The sequence below is a fragment of the Lampris incognitus genome, chromosome 3 (genome assembly GCF_029633865.1).
Source record: "Lampris incognitus isolate fLamInc1 chromosome 3, fLamInc1.hap2, whole genome shotgun sequence".
NCBI classification, from domain to species: domain Eukaryota; kingdom Metazoa; phylum Chordata; class Actinopteri; order Lampriformes; family Lampridae; genus Lampris; species Lampris incognitus.
In genome coordinates, this window is record NC_079213.1 from 12,958,049 (window position 1) to 12,972,072 (window position 14,024).

At 45.9% G+C, this 14,024-nt stretch overlaps 1 protein-coding gene across 1 annotated transcript in view; it reads left to right on the forward strand.

The window, feature by feature from the left end:
- The window catches only part of chchd3a (coiled-coil-helix-coiled-coil-helix domain containing 3a), a 124,126-nt gene that overhangs the window by 77,552 nt on the left and 32,550 nt on the right, over positions 1-14,024 (forward strand). The window contains exon 7 of the mRNA XM_056275915.1: positions 1,978-2,048. Coding sequence (XP_056131890.1) covers positions 1,978-2,048 — 71 coding nt within the window. The remainder of the gene's footprint in view (positions 1-1,977; positions 2,049-14,024) is intronic.

Here is a 14,024-nt window from a genome sequence, read left to right on the forward strand (position 1 = left end):
AAATTTTACCACTAAGTGTCGCACCTGACTCACAAGTGGAACATAATGAGACTGAATGAGAGTAGCAACTCGCCGACACGTCGCGTTTTTATTTCTCACAATTCAGTTTGAATTTTCTTCTTCTAAACGTCAAAGTAATAAATGCAATAAGCATTCGGCCGAGTGCAACTTGCGAAAATATCAAATAATCAAAATATAAAAATCTCGTTTAGATTTTTCGGCTCATTTCTTTTGTCGGTTTCGTATCCGAAAGTGGCCTTAAAGGCGCAGTTTTCGTCTTCGTTGACACTTAACTCTGCCATGTCTCGTCTCTCTGGTCACCCCCAAAGTGAACAAACACTCCGTCCGTGCGCAACCCCCCCCACTTCTACTGACATTTGATCTCCATGTTGCCGGCCTCTGCTCAGCACCAATAACGCTTTTCTACTGCATGGTACACAAATTATGCACAGCCTGTCAAGACATTAGTGGCTCCATTAATCCGTTTATAAACAAATGATATTATTTCAATAACGTAGTTTTGTCGCTTATTATTACTAATGCAATGCAAACTGGATTTAGCGCATGTTGCTAATGTACTAGGCTACTTTTTAATTTGCCAGAACGTCTCATAATGAAAAATACTGACTCAGTTGACTTGCATAAAATCAAACCGGTTTAAGCTCTGTATAGAAGCTACCCCGCAGGTACGGCGTTTGTCCGGCTACGCCGTAGCCTGATGTGAACCTCCAGAAATGTAACTACATGTCTTGGCAACGCTGACCGCAACAACTGTGATTGGTCCGCTTCGTAGCATCGGATTTCCTCGTCCATGTCTCTCAGTGGCCGGACAAGCACAGAAAATTCACACTCCGCCTCTATGGGTTCAATGGTTGTACACTCCGTCTCCTCCAAAGTCGTCTCTCTTTTCTGCGTAGCATGAATTTCCGTAAAACTAACCGTTGTTCAATATTTATTAACTCCAACTCCAACATGATCTGCTCAGTTTCAGTCGCCATTGTTTGAAATGCGTGAAGAAACTTCCTCTACTATCTATGCGAAACTCAACACAGTGGCATAGAAATACCACCGCCAACTAGCATTTTGGCGATCTGTGATAGCACAGTATTTCTTTTTCATTTGCATTGACTATTTTCTTTGTTGCGTAGCAGTTTGGCATCAGTGCATATGGTCTTCTTGTACCCCAGATCAAACCATGTACAACTGTTCTCAATCAAACCATCCATCTCTTAAAACTTTACATCAGTCCAATCAATCATAAATGTACAAAACACCCTCTGAGGTCTGACAAAAGGCTACAACTTACAAGAGCAAATGATGGTGCGGCTGCGTTTTATGGCTGTGTTTGAGGAGGTAATTCAGGTTGATGGTTCCTGTCCATGGGTTCATTAACAATGGGTCACTATGGGGTCATGATTTTGGTTTATAGGTTGTTGACTAGAGACCTGGTAACCCAACAAGTTTGCAGGCTGCTATTACAGCAGTCTAAACATCCACACACACATAAATGTGACCAAATAGATATTAATTTGTTCACACAACGCACTCCAAATGCAAACAACCCAAGGGACACCCAAGCCACAACCTGTGTACACTTGACCAAGTCATCCAACGCACAATACTCTACAATAGTATATATGTCTAAATAATTATCATCAACTCAACTAGTAATAATATTGTGCCCTCAATAGCCCCCTTCATAAATGGAGTTTGAGAGATAGGGCAGAATGGTGAAGGCCTGGCTGCTGTGTTGGCAGACATATATCATATGTAAAGCAAGGGAGCAAGAGGTTTTGCCAGTCTGCACTGTTTCCATATGGTTAGATTGCTTCCAACTTGGAGAGAATGAAAGGTGTGAATAAATTGAATTGACTTCGCTGTTTTATGTAAGAGATTGCAATCTGATTTTGATGTATTCTCCCCCCCCCTTCTCCCTCTCCCTCCCTCCCTCCCTCCCTCCCTCCCTCCCTCCCTCAGAGTGCAAAGTTCTACAAGGTCACCACAGAGAACTACCACAAGGCTGCAGACCAAGTCAATGCCAAGTATAAGTAAGTTCAGATACAGTTAAAAGTCAAAAATTTGATCTAGGAATTTAGATACCATATTGATGGTATTGAACAATGTAAAGCTTTCTAAGCTTTATCTCTGTGTTTTGTTGTTTGAGATAGATTTTATCTTATATACTCATCTTTTTACTCAAAGCAATCCATGCTGGTGTTAATGTTGCATTGCTAAGCTACATGGCCATGGTTGTAGTCCATTAAAGCCTTGCAATCACATAAAGCCCTTCAGCATTTTGCTGGAACACTAAAAGCCTATCTGGATTAGTGAACACACCATCAAATTATGTTAGCTACATACTAACTGAAGCCTTTTAATCAGAACCACATTAGCCTGGCCCATTAGCCTGTGTTGATGATGTAGTTCAGTGATAGCCTTACATAGGCATGATGATTATATTTATATATGTCAATAGCTGGCAAGGCCTCTGTTGTGCTCCCCAAATGGCAACCACATCATCTAAACCTTAGTCAACAGTCAATCTTAACCTAGGTAAAATGGTATTTGCTTGGCATTTCTTAACTTGCTTAAGAAATTGCAGATGTTGTCTATCACAGAAAGTTATTTTTTTTGCCTTTCAAACAATTAAATATTTTAATAATAATAATAAAAAAAGATGGGATTCATGGGACAAATCTCATCCATTTGCTGTTCCGAGAAGGTTGAAAACAGAATTATTTGCCAAAACAATTTTACTCATGAAGGACTTCCACATGCACTGTTGAACACTTTTATCTAAAGTATCTCAGAGAACACAAGAGCATACATTTTTAGCATGGGTGGTCACAGTGGGGATTAAACTTTACCTTCTTTACCCATCATTAAACAGGATTTAAGTCTTTCTCCAAGTCTGTCTCCAGCACACCTTGCAAAGGAAATCTTATTATACCAGCGCTATTAGCAGAGGCAGTTATATTAAACTCCCAACTCTGCATAGATGTAGCACATTAGCCTAGCCAGCACATAAATGTAACTGAAGAAGACAAAGAATCCTTCTCATTCTTGTTCCATCTGTCTTCTTAATAGGGGGCCATTAGGCTCCACAGTAATGCAGGGAAAGTGGATGAGGAGCCTGCAGAAGGGGGTGGGCCTGAGCCCTGGCTGTGGAGTCTCCTCTTGGGAGGCTAGGCTAATTGTGTTAGCTTGTCATTAGCCAGCGCTAACGCTTGGATCATTGTCTCCCTCAGAAATGCAGGAAACTGATTAGCCTAGTCTGCCGGGGTTTGGCGGTTTACTCGAGGTAGCTGGAGCTGAGACTTCCCAAATCACATTAAAGGAAGAAAAAAAAATACTGGAGTAGCATTAGTGCAACATGACAACACTGACGTTGGGAATGTTGGGCTAACGTGCTGGTAGTCATGTGCTCCGGGCCTCTGTATGGAGGGTTGTGATTGGTTGATTTGATTACGAGGGGTGCATTAGCAGGGCTGTGATTGGATTAAAGTGCTGTGGAAGTAAGACAGGATGGTGGGTGTGGGTGTGTGCTAATGAAATGGAGGAAAGATCTGGTGTTTTAAGGCAGGGAAGGGAGGGAAAGAGAACTGGATAGATGGTAATTCTGTTTCATGGGGTGTGCTCAGTGACATTGTTTTGTGTTTGAGTAGATAGGTATGACTGTATTAATTGGTTTGTTTAGCATTTTAATTTGCACATGGTGTGTAACTCATCTGTGTATGCTAACTAGCCTGCGTGTGACTAGCTGAAACATAGAATTTATTTGGACCTAAGGGATGTTGAGACAGTATTTGTCCACACACTCGCACAGAAACCTTATTTCCATTGCATCCTCCCTTTCTCTTGAGTCCCTATTGCATTTCCCTGCTGATATTAGCTTCTTTCACTCTCTCGCTCCCTCTCTTGTTCTCTCTCACTCTGTGCCATGACAGAAAGCCCACTGAGATAAGATCCTATCTGTGGCCTCGGTTGAATAATAAGAGGAGATATTTAGTCTCACAGCCTTTTGATTTCCTCAAAGTTGAAAATGCCCTCCGGAGATATATATATAAAAAAAAATGGCAAGAGAGGGCTATATCCATACTTGCTAGAATTAACATGGGTTTGATATGATAATGTGGGACTTTTATGAAGTGTGGGAGATGTCTTCTTTTCCCTCATTAGAACGTCTTCATTTTCTCACTCTGGGTTCAAGTCAACGCTAATGTGGAGAGAGTGAAGATGCTCTTAAGTGTTGATTAGTATCGTAGCTCAGGCTGGTATTACTATAGTCAAGGAGGGGTTGCCGGGGACTCGAACTGGGTTAGTGTGTCGTTGGTCATAGAATCAGTGATAAATCACTTGTACTATCTCTTTTGTGTCTCTGTGGTGTTTGTTTTAGTTGCCCAAGTTGTCCATGTTCTAGCCACATGTGTTTGCACGTGTGTGTGTGTGTGTGTGTGTGTGTGTGTGTGTGTGTGTGTGTGTGTGTGTGTCTGCGCGCTTGCTTGCCTCGGGGGAATGGGTGTCTCTAAGGTGTAGAGTCTCGCCGTTGTTTGATGAGTGAACCTGGTTTTGCGATAGGAGAAATTCAGTATGCACAACTTCATACAAGCTTGTGTGTCAGCGGTAGATGGATCACCTGGAAACACGGTTCCGTGTATGCATCCGCAGTGTGTCCGCGTCGCCGCAGAGGTGCAGTGTGGAAAATTTCCTCGAAAATATTGAAAAGAAGAAGAAAAAAAACGTGTTAGAGGTAGATACTCAGGGGAGATAAGAAGTGTGTGTGAGCGTGATGCCAGCATGTGTGTGCGCTGCATGCAATTGTTTGCGTAGGTGTTGTGGAGCAGCTGCTCCCTGCCGTTCTCCCGCAATATTCCCGCCAGAGTTCTCAGAGAATGATGGAAATCTCCCAACCGGAACAATACTGCATCACTGTGACCTCATTACATCCACGCACGCACGCACACACACACAAAGAAACAGACACACACAAATACAGAAAGTGACATTCCAGCTTGCTCACATATATATTTCTAACATACAGCATTTGTTAACGCTTGTGCAAGAAAAAGAGGAAGAAACTCCCGTCTCCCCAGTTTTTTACAGGACTACCTCAGGCCGCCTGGCGATGCAGATGACTAACATTGTCGTCATATTATTGGCTAAATCTAATCCTTTAGACATATCAACGTGAGTGATCTTATTGGATTAGAATGATTCGAAAGAAAAAAATTCGAATCATTAACTTGACAGTATCCAGTGGTCTAGAAAGACCCGGGCAGACTGGGCTTTGATGCAAAGCCTCTGGCTTTTGTTGCACAAGTTCTTATTTCACAAATGTATACCATGGCATCCGGGTGGCGTGGCGGTCTATTCCGTTGCTTACCAACACAGGGATCGCTGGTTCGAATCCCCGTGTTCCCTCCGGCTTGGTTGCGCATCCCTGCAGACACAATTGGCCGTGTCTGCAGGTTGGAAGCCGGACATGGGTGTGTGTCCTGGTCGCTGCACTAGCGCCCCTTCTGGTCGGCCGGGGCGCCTGTTCGGGGGGGGGTTTGGGGAATAGCATGATCCTCCCACGCGCTACGTCCCCCCGGTGAAACTCCTCAATGTCAGGTGAAAAGAAGCGGCTGGTGGTAGTCTGCAGCCCTCCCCGGATCGGCAGAGGGGGTGGAGCAGCAACCGGGATGGCTTGGAAGAGTGGGGTAATTGGCCAGATACTATGGGGAAGAAAAAGGGAGAGGGGGGATGATAATGTAACACAACACAATGTCTCTCTCTCACACACACAGAGCAGAAAGAAAGTTTTGTCCATCCTCTTTGTGCCGCTGGCTGTAGATAAGCGTTCCATAGGGCTGAGGAGAGGAGGCTGTCTCTCTACACCTGAGTTACATGCTGCCACTCTCACCACTGGTTGTTTATCCAACTCTGATGCACTCTCAGACTGGCCAGCATTGAACGTCTGACCTTTACTGCGCAACATGTTTCCAAGACTTTGTGTGTGTGTGTGCATGTGTGCTCATAAATACATGTGTGTCTGTTTTTGCATGTTAGTGTGCATGCATTATTTCATGCACAGACTCACGTGGAGATATGCTCAATATAGGGTTAGTGTGTGTGTGTGTGTGTGTGTGTGTGTGTGTGTGTGTGTGTGTGTGTGTGTGTGTACTGAATCCTGACAAGCTGCAGTGACCCAGTGGGGCTTTAAATTCAAACGCGAGCTGACAGGCATGGAAGGGAATGATAGATGTGAGATTACTTGAAAGAAGGAAAGAAAAGGAGGCAGTCGGTCCTAAGCCTGCTGTCACCGGTAACCTTTGGTGGGGTGTTTTTTTTTTTTTTTTGAGGATGGTCATTCTGTGTTTGTTCTGGATCCCCTGCGGAGTTGAGGATAGGACAGGAATATCACATAGCGCTACGAGGGTGGATTTGCCGACACTTTCTAACACTGACAGATTGGACCCCTTCCTCCCTGCCCCTCAGCCTCCCCCTGTTTTTGGTCGGCGATGGAGCCTTCCAAAAGTTCTGCTTTGATTGTGACATTCATCAGGAAATCAAAAAGGGCGAGGTATTTGTGTGTGTGTGTGTGTGTGTGTGTGTGTGTGTGTGTGTGTGTGTGTGTGTGTGTGTGTGTCTTTAGGTATGTCTGTATGAAAGCCATATGTCTGGGGGCACCATCTTTTTTTTTTTTTTTAAGATGACCAGAGAGACGGCGTGAGCGGGAAAGGGAGGATGAAATCTCATTTCAGCCTGTCACTTCTTCGCTGCTTTACCCCCTTCAAGCTATAATATTACTCTGTTCATTTTTTACCTCCCGAATAAATCTTTTTCAATTCAGCACATTTGACAGTAATATCAGCCTAAGCCCTCGTTTCATCTGTCTTTCTCTGCACACATATACACAGACACACACACACACACACACACACACACACACACACGCGTATACAAACACGTAAAGGGAGGCTGTGTGTTTAGTGTGTAAAACCTGTTGAATATAAATAAACGGCCTCTCATATTTTCTTCATAACGTCGGTGAGGCCTGGGTCAGACGGAGACAACTGACAGTTTGCCGTCTCTTTACCTCCCGACCAGAGAGACAAAGTGATTCTCACTCCATCCATCTCTCCGTTCCTCTGTTCATCCCCTCACACACTGATGTATATCGGTACACAGGTAGCCTCCTGGACAGCCTTCACCCCTCTCCTCTGTGCATTTTCCTCTCCGGTGAAGGAACATGAACATTCCCGTTGAGTGTGTTTGGTTGACAGGAAGAGTCCTACAGTAGGCTGGACCTCTGCTAAAAATGAAGCAAAGCCTGCACAGGTGCAGGTCATCCATCCATTATCCAAGCTGCTTATCCGAATTCGAGTCATGGGATGCTGAAGACTATCCCAGCAGCCACTGGGCAGCAGGCGGGGAGACACCCTGGACAGGCTGCCGGGCCATCACAGGGCTGACACACTCACACCTAGGGACAATTCAGTATGGCCGATTCACCTGGCCTATGTGTCTTTTGGACTGTGGGAGGAAACCCACACAGACATGGGGAGAACATGCATACTCCACACAGAGGATGACCCGGGATGACCCCCAAGTTTGGACGACCCCAGGGTTCAAACCCACGACCTTCTTGCTGTGAGGCAACCGCACTAACCACTGCACCACCGTGGGTGCAGATTGTTGTTCAGTTAAAAAAAACCCAATGTGGGTTTTGGGGTCTGCACGGGTTCCATCTTGGTTCTCCAGTTTCACTGCAACAGTCCCAAGACAAGCAAGTTAGGTTAAAGGGAAATTTTGCTGTCGTTATCGTGGATGTTATGTCAGTGTTGAATGTTACCTGAATTTATTGCACCGGAAAAAATCAAACGCACCCAACATCGGCTGGGAAAATTCCCTTTATCCGTTTCGGGTCTGGTTCAGAATGGAATCAGCTGTTCCTACAATACCCAGATTTCATTATGAACACCGTGTCTGACATCCAACCACCACCTCCTCACTCACTCATCCTGTTGCTCCGTTTAGCGTAACTCCTCCTCAGATGTGTATCACTATTAATGCTTCCTGGTTGAAGTGGGACTCACGCCCAGGGTGCCCTGTTTCCTTCGTCTGGAGGCATGACTGAGAGTCAGGGTGGGAAGCAGCTTGTTGGACTTCGGTCTTAAATCAGTGTAACATTTTTGACCCATCCACAGCAAGTAGACAGAGATGAAGCCGTCCTGTAGTGAGCATTACTGGGGACTGATATAAGGATGGAAAGTTGGAAAAACAAAGTTTCACTTTATTTGGAGACCCTAAATGTAGGTTTAAAACATGTGCCATTGGACCTGGCTGCGTCCCGTTCGACTGTCTTCTTCCTCAGAACGGTGTGCAGCAACTTGCAGCCTGCGAACTGCACCGTTTCCAGAGAGGAGAAAATGTTTCTTCCCAGAGGAGCCGGAGAGGCAGCGCAGAGCGAGCAGCGCCTTGACCTCTCCGTCAGGTGCGGCTGAACTGCCTGCTGCTGCAGGATGCTGCAGCTTGGACAGTGGGCCGGGGCACACGGCGGAGGTCAGCTCTGCACACACAAGTCAGGAACCGCTTTAGATACTCTTCAAGGAAAATCCTCTTCTTTATTTTTCTTGTTTACAACCTTGGTCTTGTTTTCGTTGTCTCCACCATGGTGCATCTGGAATTATCCTTGTGGGGTTTTTTTTCTTTTTGGTGGAAAAACTGAATAACAAGACCCTCCCCCCCCCAATGAACACCATTAGTCCTGGATGGAATCTCAACTTTTCTATGCTAATATAATATTCACGTATCCTGTCTTAAATCTGCCCACATTGCGCCCCTGCTAGCTGAACTCTGCCACAGGCGTGCCATCCCAAATGCTTCTGTGTCAAAGTACTTCTGTTCATCATATTAAAGCGTCACCCCCCACTTTCGAAGATGAGAGAGCAGAGCACACTGATACTGGAGGCTGATGTTACTCTTTAAGAGCTGCGACCTTCTGGCTATAAAAAGGGGCACACATGGACACACACACACACACACACACACACACACACACACAAAGCCTTTTAGTCACTGAATGAATGACGGTAAATCATGGTAAATGCATGGGACGACCACTCATAGGCTTTTATTGCTCTTTTATCATATTATATTTTTTCTGCTTTGCCTTTGTTTGGCCTTATTGAATCATGTACATTGGAGAAGTGAGAGAACTGCTCGGAAGGAGAGGAACTGGACTCGCTACACTGGTTGTTGGTCAGACTCAAACTGGGGACGTCAGGCGTACCACGCAGCGCCCGCCAGATACGACTTGCATCCTCACAAACTGGTGCATATATGTAACTCCTCCAGCTGGTAGCAGTCAGTGTATATCCAACACAGTCATTCCCAGAGACTGGGTCCGGACCCACGAAGTGGTCGCAGGAGATCTTGCGTGGGTCGCCAAATAAATTTGCTGAATTTCTTCGTCTTTTATCCAAGATTTATAGCTGCAGTACACCTTTGAGCCACATGGGGAGCTTGTTGGTATTACTACCACACGGTTTTCGCCATAAACAGACTGAACTGAACGCTGCAGAGTTTTGCGATCTCATGCACTACTAAAAAGTAAGCACCTGTCACATTAGCAAGGTGTAAGTAAGAGAAATATGCACAGTTAGATATTTGGAGTAGGCCTAAAAAGACAATATTCAGGATAGGTAAAGAGCTCATAATGGGCCTGATGAGATGATGTGGAATAAATAGACCTGATGTGGATAACAAATTGATTGAGTGACTGTTTGATAGTAATAGCTGCTCTTGAACACAAGCCTGCTTGTTCTGATGAGCATTTCCAAAAACTTTCAACAAGAAGCATGTTTTTGATACTGAATGTTGATATAGTTCTGATAATTGTACTTATAGCGTTGACGCTAATATGAAAGGCTAGCGTACATTCTGTTTGTTTTACTGATGAGAGGAAATAAAAACAATGAGATAGCCTGTTAACTCCGCCTAAATCCACTTATTTCGCCTTATTTACAAAGTATTGGTTTTCAATAACACGTGCGCATAAAACGAAGGTGTGATTTATCAAACCTGTCTCTCTTCAAAATGGCTGCTTTACCTATGCAAGATGATATAAGGTGGTGCAGAAATGGCAGGAAAATGGTCAGGATCGTTCATTTATGCCAAAATTGGCACAAATTTATAGATACTCTATTGTGAACTGGGTTGTGATGGGTTGTCATTTTTAAAGTGATGGCCTGGCGGCCTGTCCAGGGTGTCTTCCCGCCTGCCGCCCTGTCCAGGGTGTCTTCCCGCCTGCCGCCCAATGACTGCTGGGATCGGCTCCAGCATCCCTGCAACCCTGAAAGCAGGATAAAGCGGTTCAGATAATGGATGGATGGAAAGCGAGTCCCCTTTTTCTTTTTTTGAAATGTTCCCTCTTTTTTCTCCCCAACTGTAATTAGCCAATTACCCCACTCTTCCGAACGGTCCCGGTCACTGCTCCAACCCTTCTGTCAATCCGGGCTGCAGACTACCACACGCCTCCTCCGATACATGAGGAGTCACCAGCCGCTTCTTTTCACCTGACAGTGAGCAGTTTCACCAGGGGGGGACGTGGCACGTGGGAGGATCACGCTATTCCCCCCAAACAGGCACCCCGACCGACCAGAGGAGACGCTACTGCAGCGACCAGGACACATACCCACATCCGGCTTCCCACCCACAGACACAGCCAATTGTGTCTGTAGGGACGCCCGACCAAGCCGAAGGCAACACAGGGATTCGAACCGGTGGTCCCCGTCTTGGTAGGCAACAGAATAGACTGCCACGCCACCCCGGATGCCCCGCGAGTCCCATTTTCTGTTGCACTGTACAAATTATGATGACTTAATGTTCGCCTAAATCGCTCGACAAAACCCTGAAAGAATCTGATGTTACAGATGAGCAGAAACGGAAGCGGCTGTTTAATTTTGATGTTTAAATTTGCTAACTTTGCCTCAAAAGCCTGGAAAAGAAGGCAAGATAGATGTAATTAGCATTTATTTTTGATTTTATGGTAATACATAGTAAGTCTCTGTCAGCGACTTATGAGTTCTGTCCTACTCAGTGATGGTCTGAAGATGTGAATGAGAAAGGGCTTTAGTCGTTTCTTCATAGTCTTCCTCTGTTGTGGGACAGTGGGTGCGCTGTACTCTGCCACTGGCTTGTCTGAATTTATGGTGTCTTGTGAGCCCATGCAGGCTGGGCATAAGTGTATGCACGACACAGTAATAAAATTTCATTCATTCATTTATTGTAATTGATGCGGCTTATCTAGCGCGCATCAGCTTGAGGCCAGAGACCAGTCCTCTGTGTGTGTGTGTGTGTGTGTGTGTGTGTGTGTGTGTGTGTGTGTGTGTGTGTGTGTGTGTGTGTGTGTGTGTGTGTGTGTGTGTGTGTGTGTGTGTGTGTGCAGGTCAACAAGGACATGCACATTTCCTTTCCTCTACTTTCCCCAGAGCCTTGTGCATCTTTGTGCTCGTCGCTGTGCACTTGTCCTCGCATTGTTTTCTGTCTTTTTCTTTGCTCTCTCTCTCTCTCGCTCAAATCCTCCCCGTTTTCCACCCATCTCTCGACCCTTGCTTTCTCTCTCTCTCTCTCTCCCTCGCACTGTTCTAGAGAAATCTTTTAACACTCACACCTCTGTTGATGTTTTGTCTCTCTCTCTCTCTCTCTCTCTCTCTCTCTCTCTCTCTCTCTCTCTCTCTCTCCTCCGTCTCTCTGTCCTCTCCTCTCTCTCCTCTCTTCTCTCTCGCCTGTCCTGTCTTGCCTCTCCTCTCTCTTCTGTCTCTCCTCTCTCTCTTGTCTTTTCTCTTTCTCGTCTCTCTTCTCTTCTCTTCTCTTCTGTCTCTCCTCTCTCTCTTGTCTTTTCTCTTTCTCGTCTCTCTTCTCCTCTCTCTCTCTCTATGTCTACCCATCTCCCTTGTCCTTCCTTCATATGTCTATGCAAGTGGATTTCATTGTGGCGAGGGTCACTCACTAACTGGGTCATTTGTATTTATTTGCACCCCCCTTCCCCCTTGATCCTGGCAGGGGTCTTAACTAGAGAGAACATGAGAGCTTTTTTAAGGGGGAACCTGCGGTCACCCCTTAACCCTATTAACCCTAAAGAGGACTCAAATTATGATAAATAGAGAATGTGGTGATTGAGAACTCGGTTTGATGGCAGGCGAGGGTGATCCATACCATCACTGTTTGGTGTGTTTGTCTTTTTGAGTGAATTTATAGGTCTGTGTCTGTGGGGTGGGGTGGGTTGGGTTGGGTTGGGTTGGGGGGGGGGTCTCTATCTATGTGTGCATATTTCCATGTATTTATGGGTCTTTGTGTCTGCATGGGTGGCGCGGTGGTTAGTGCTGTCGTCTCACAGCAAGAAGGTCCTGGGTTCGAACCCCGGGGTTGTCCAACCTTGGGGGTCGTCCTCTGTGTGGAGTGTGCATGTTCTCCCCGTGTCTACGTGGGTTTCCTCCGGGGGCTCCGGTTTCCTCCCACAGGCCAAAGACTTGTCGGTCAGGTGAATCAGCCATACTAAATTGTCCCTAGGTGTGAATGTGTGTGTCGGCCCTGTGATGGCCTTGCGGCCTGTCCAGGGTGTCTCCCCACCTGTCGCCCAGTGACTGCTGGGATAGGCTCCAGCATCCCCGTGACCCGAATTAGGATAAGCGGCTTGGATAATGGATGGATGGAATGGACGGATGTGTGTGTTTGCACAGTTCTGTAGTTTTGTTTTAGGTGGGTTTGTTCGTGTGTATGATTGTGTTTGTCTATGGGGGCTGTGTGTGTGTGTGTGTGTGTGTGTGTGTGTGTGTGTGTGTGTGTGTGTATACTTGCTTGTGTGTGTCAGTCCTGGAGAAGTTATACTCTTTTCAAAGTGAAATTTCGAACCGAAATGATGACAGATGACTGTTGGCATTGCCAGATGTGTGTATGCACTGTTCAGCTATCGGAGCATGGTCTACCCTTAACAGAGATCTATGGATAGCCTTTTAAGGTATGGCTGTTTGTGGCTCTCAGTGTTACGGCAGATGTTATTCATGGTCAATTTGTGTTTGCTTGAAAAATGGAGCGCTGTTGTTCACCACAGAGTCCATTGTGCAACACATGCATATTGCATGAAGAGCTCAACATCAAACTCAATATGTACCCAACTTGCAGTGGATGTGGCCGCTGAAGAGTGCAGGCGGTGGCCATAAAGCCGACGGGCAGCGTTCCTTCCCATTTAAATGTGCTGAACTGTGCAGTGGAAGATTTAAAAGAAGGGGCCTATATTAGCTGAGATACCACAGGGACACCTTGAGGGGAGAGAGAGATGGAGAGAAAAGAGAGAGAAGGAAGGAAACAGCGAGCAAGCAGGTAATCTGTTCTGCTTTATTACATGTTAAAAAGGACCCCCCCCTCCCCCCCATATCATTTTCGCTCCTCTTCTCCTCCATCCATTTTTGGGTTCTCGTGTGCATGTGGAATGAAGTGCATGCAGCAGTACAGCTGTGAGTTGGTAGGAAGTCTTCCTTTATTCCTAATGCCTCTCTGTTCTTCACTCCTCTTCTTCAATATACATGGATACCCATCCATCCATTATCCAAGCTGCTTATCCTAATTCGGGTCACGGGGATGCAGGAGCCTATCCCAGCAGTCATTGGGCGGCAGGCGGGGAGACACCCTGGACAGGCCGCCAGGCCGTCACAGGGCCATTTTTTACGCATCAATATACTTCACTATATTACTATACCTTCTGCTCCTACCCTCCTGTCGATCCCCCTCTCCTCTCTTCCTTCCCTGACCTCTGTCATGGCCGTGTGTGCCTACCATGTGCACCATTGTGCCATCTTAACGTGTTCACATACAGCTGTGTGCACACATACATGCTTGCAAACTAAGGCATACACATAGCAATCCTCCCTCTCTCCCTCCCTCTCTCTCTGTCTGACCCTCTTCTTTCTCTCCTTTCTTTTTTCTGATTTATGAGCCACATCTTAGAAAGCATACTGTAGGCACACTCATATATACGC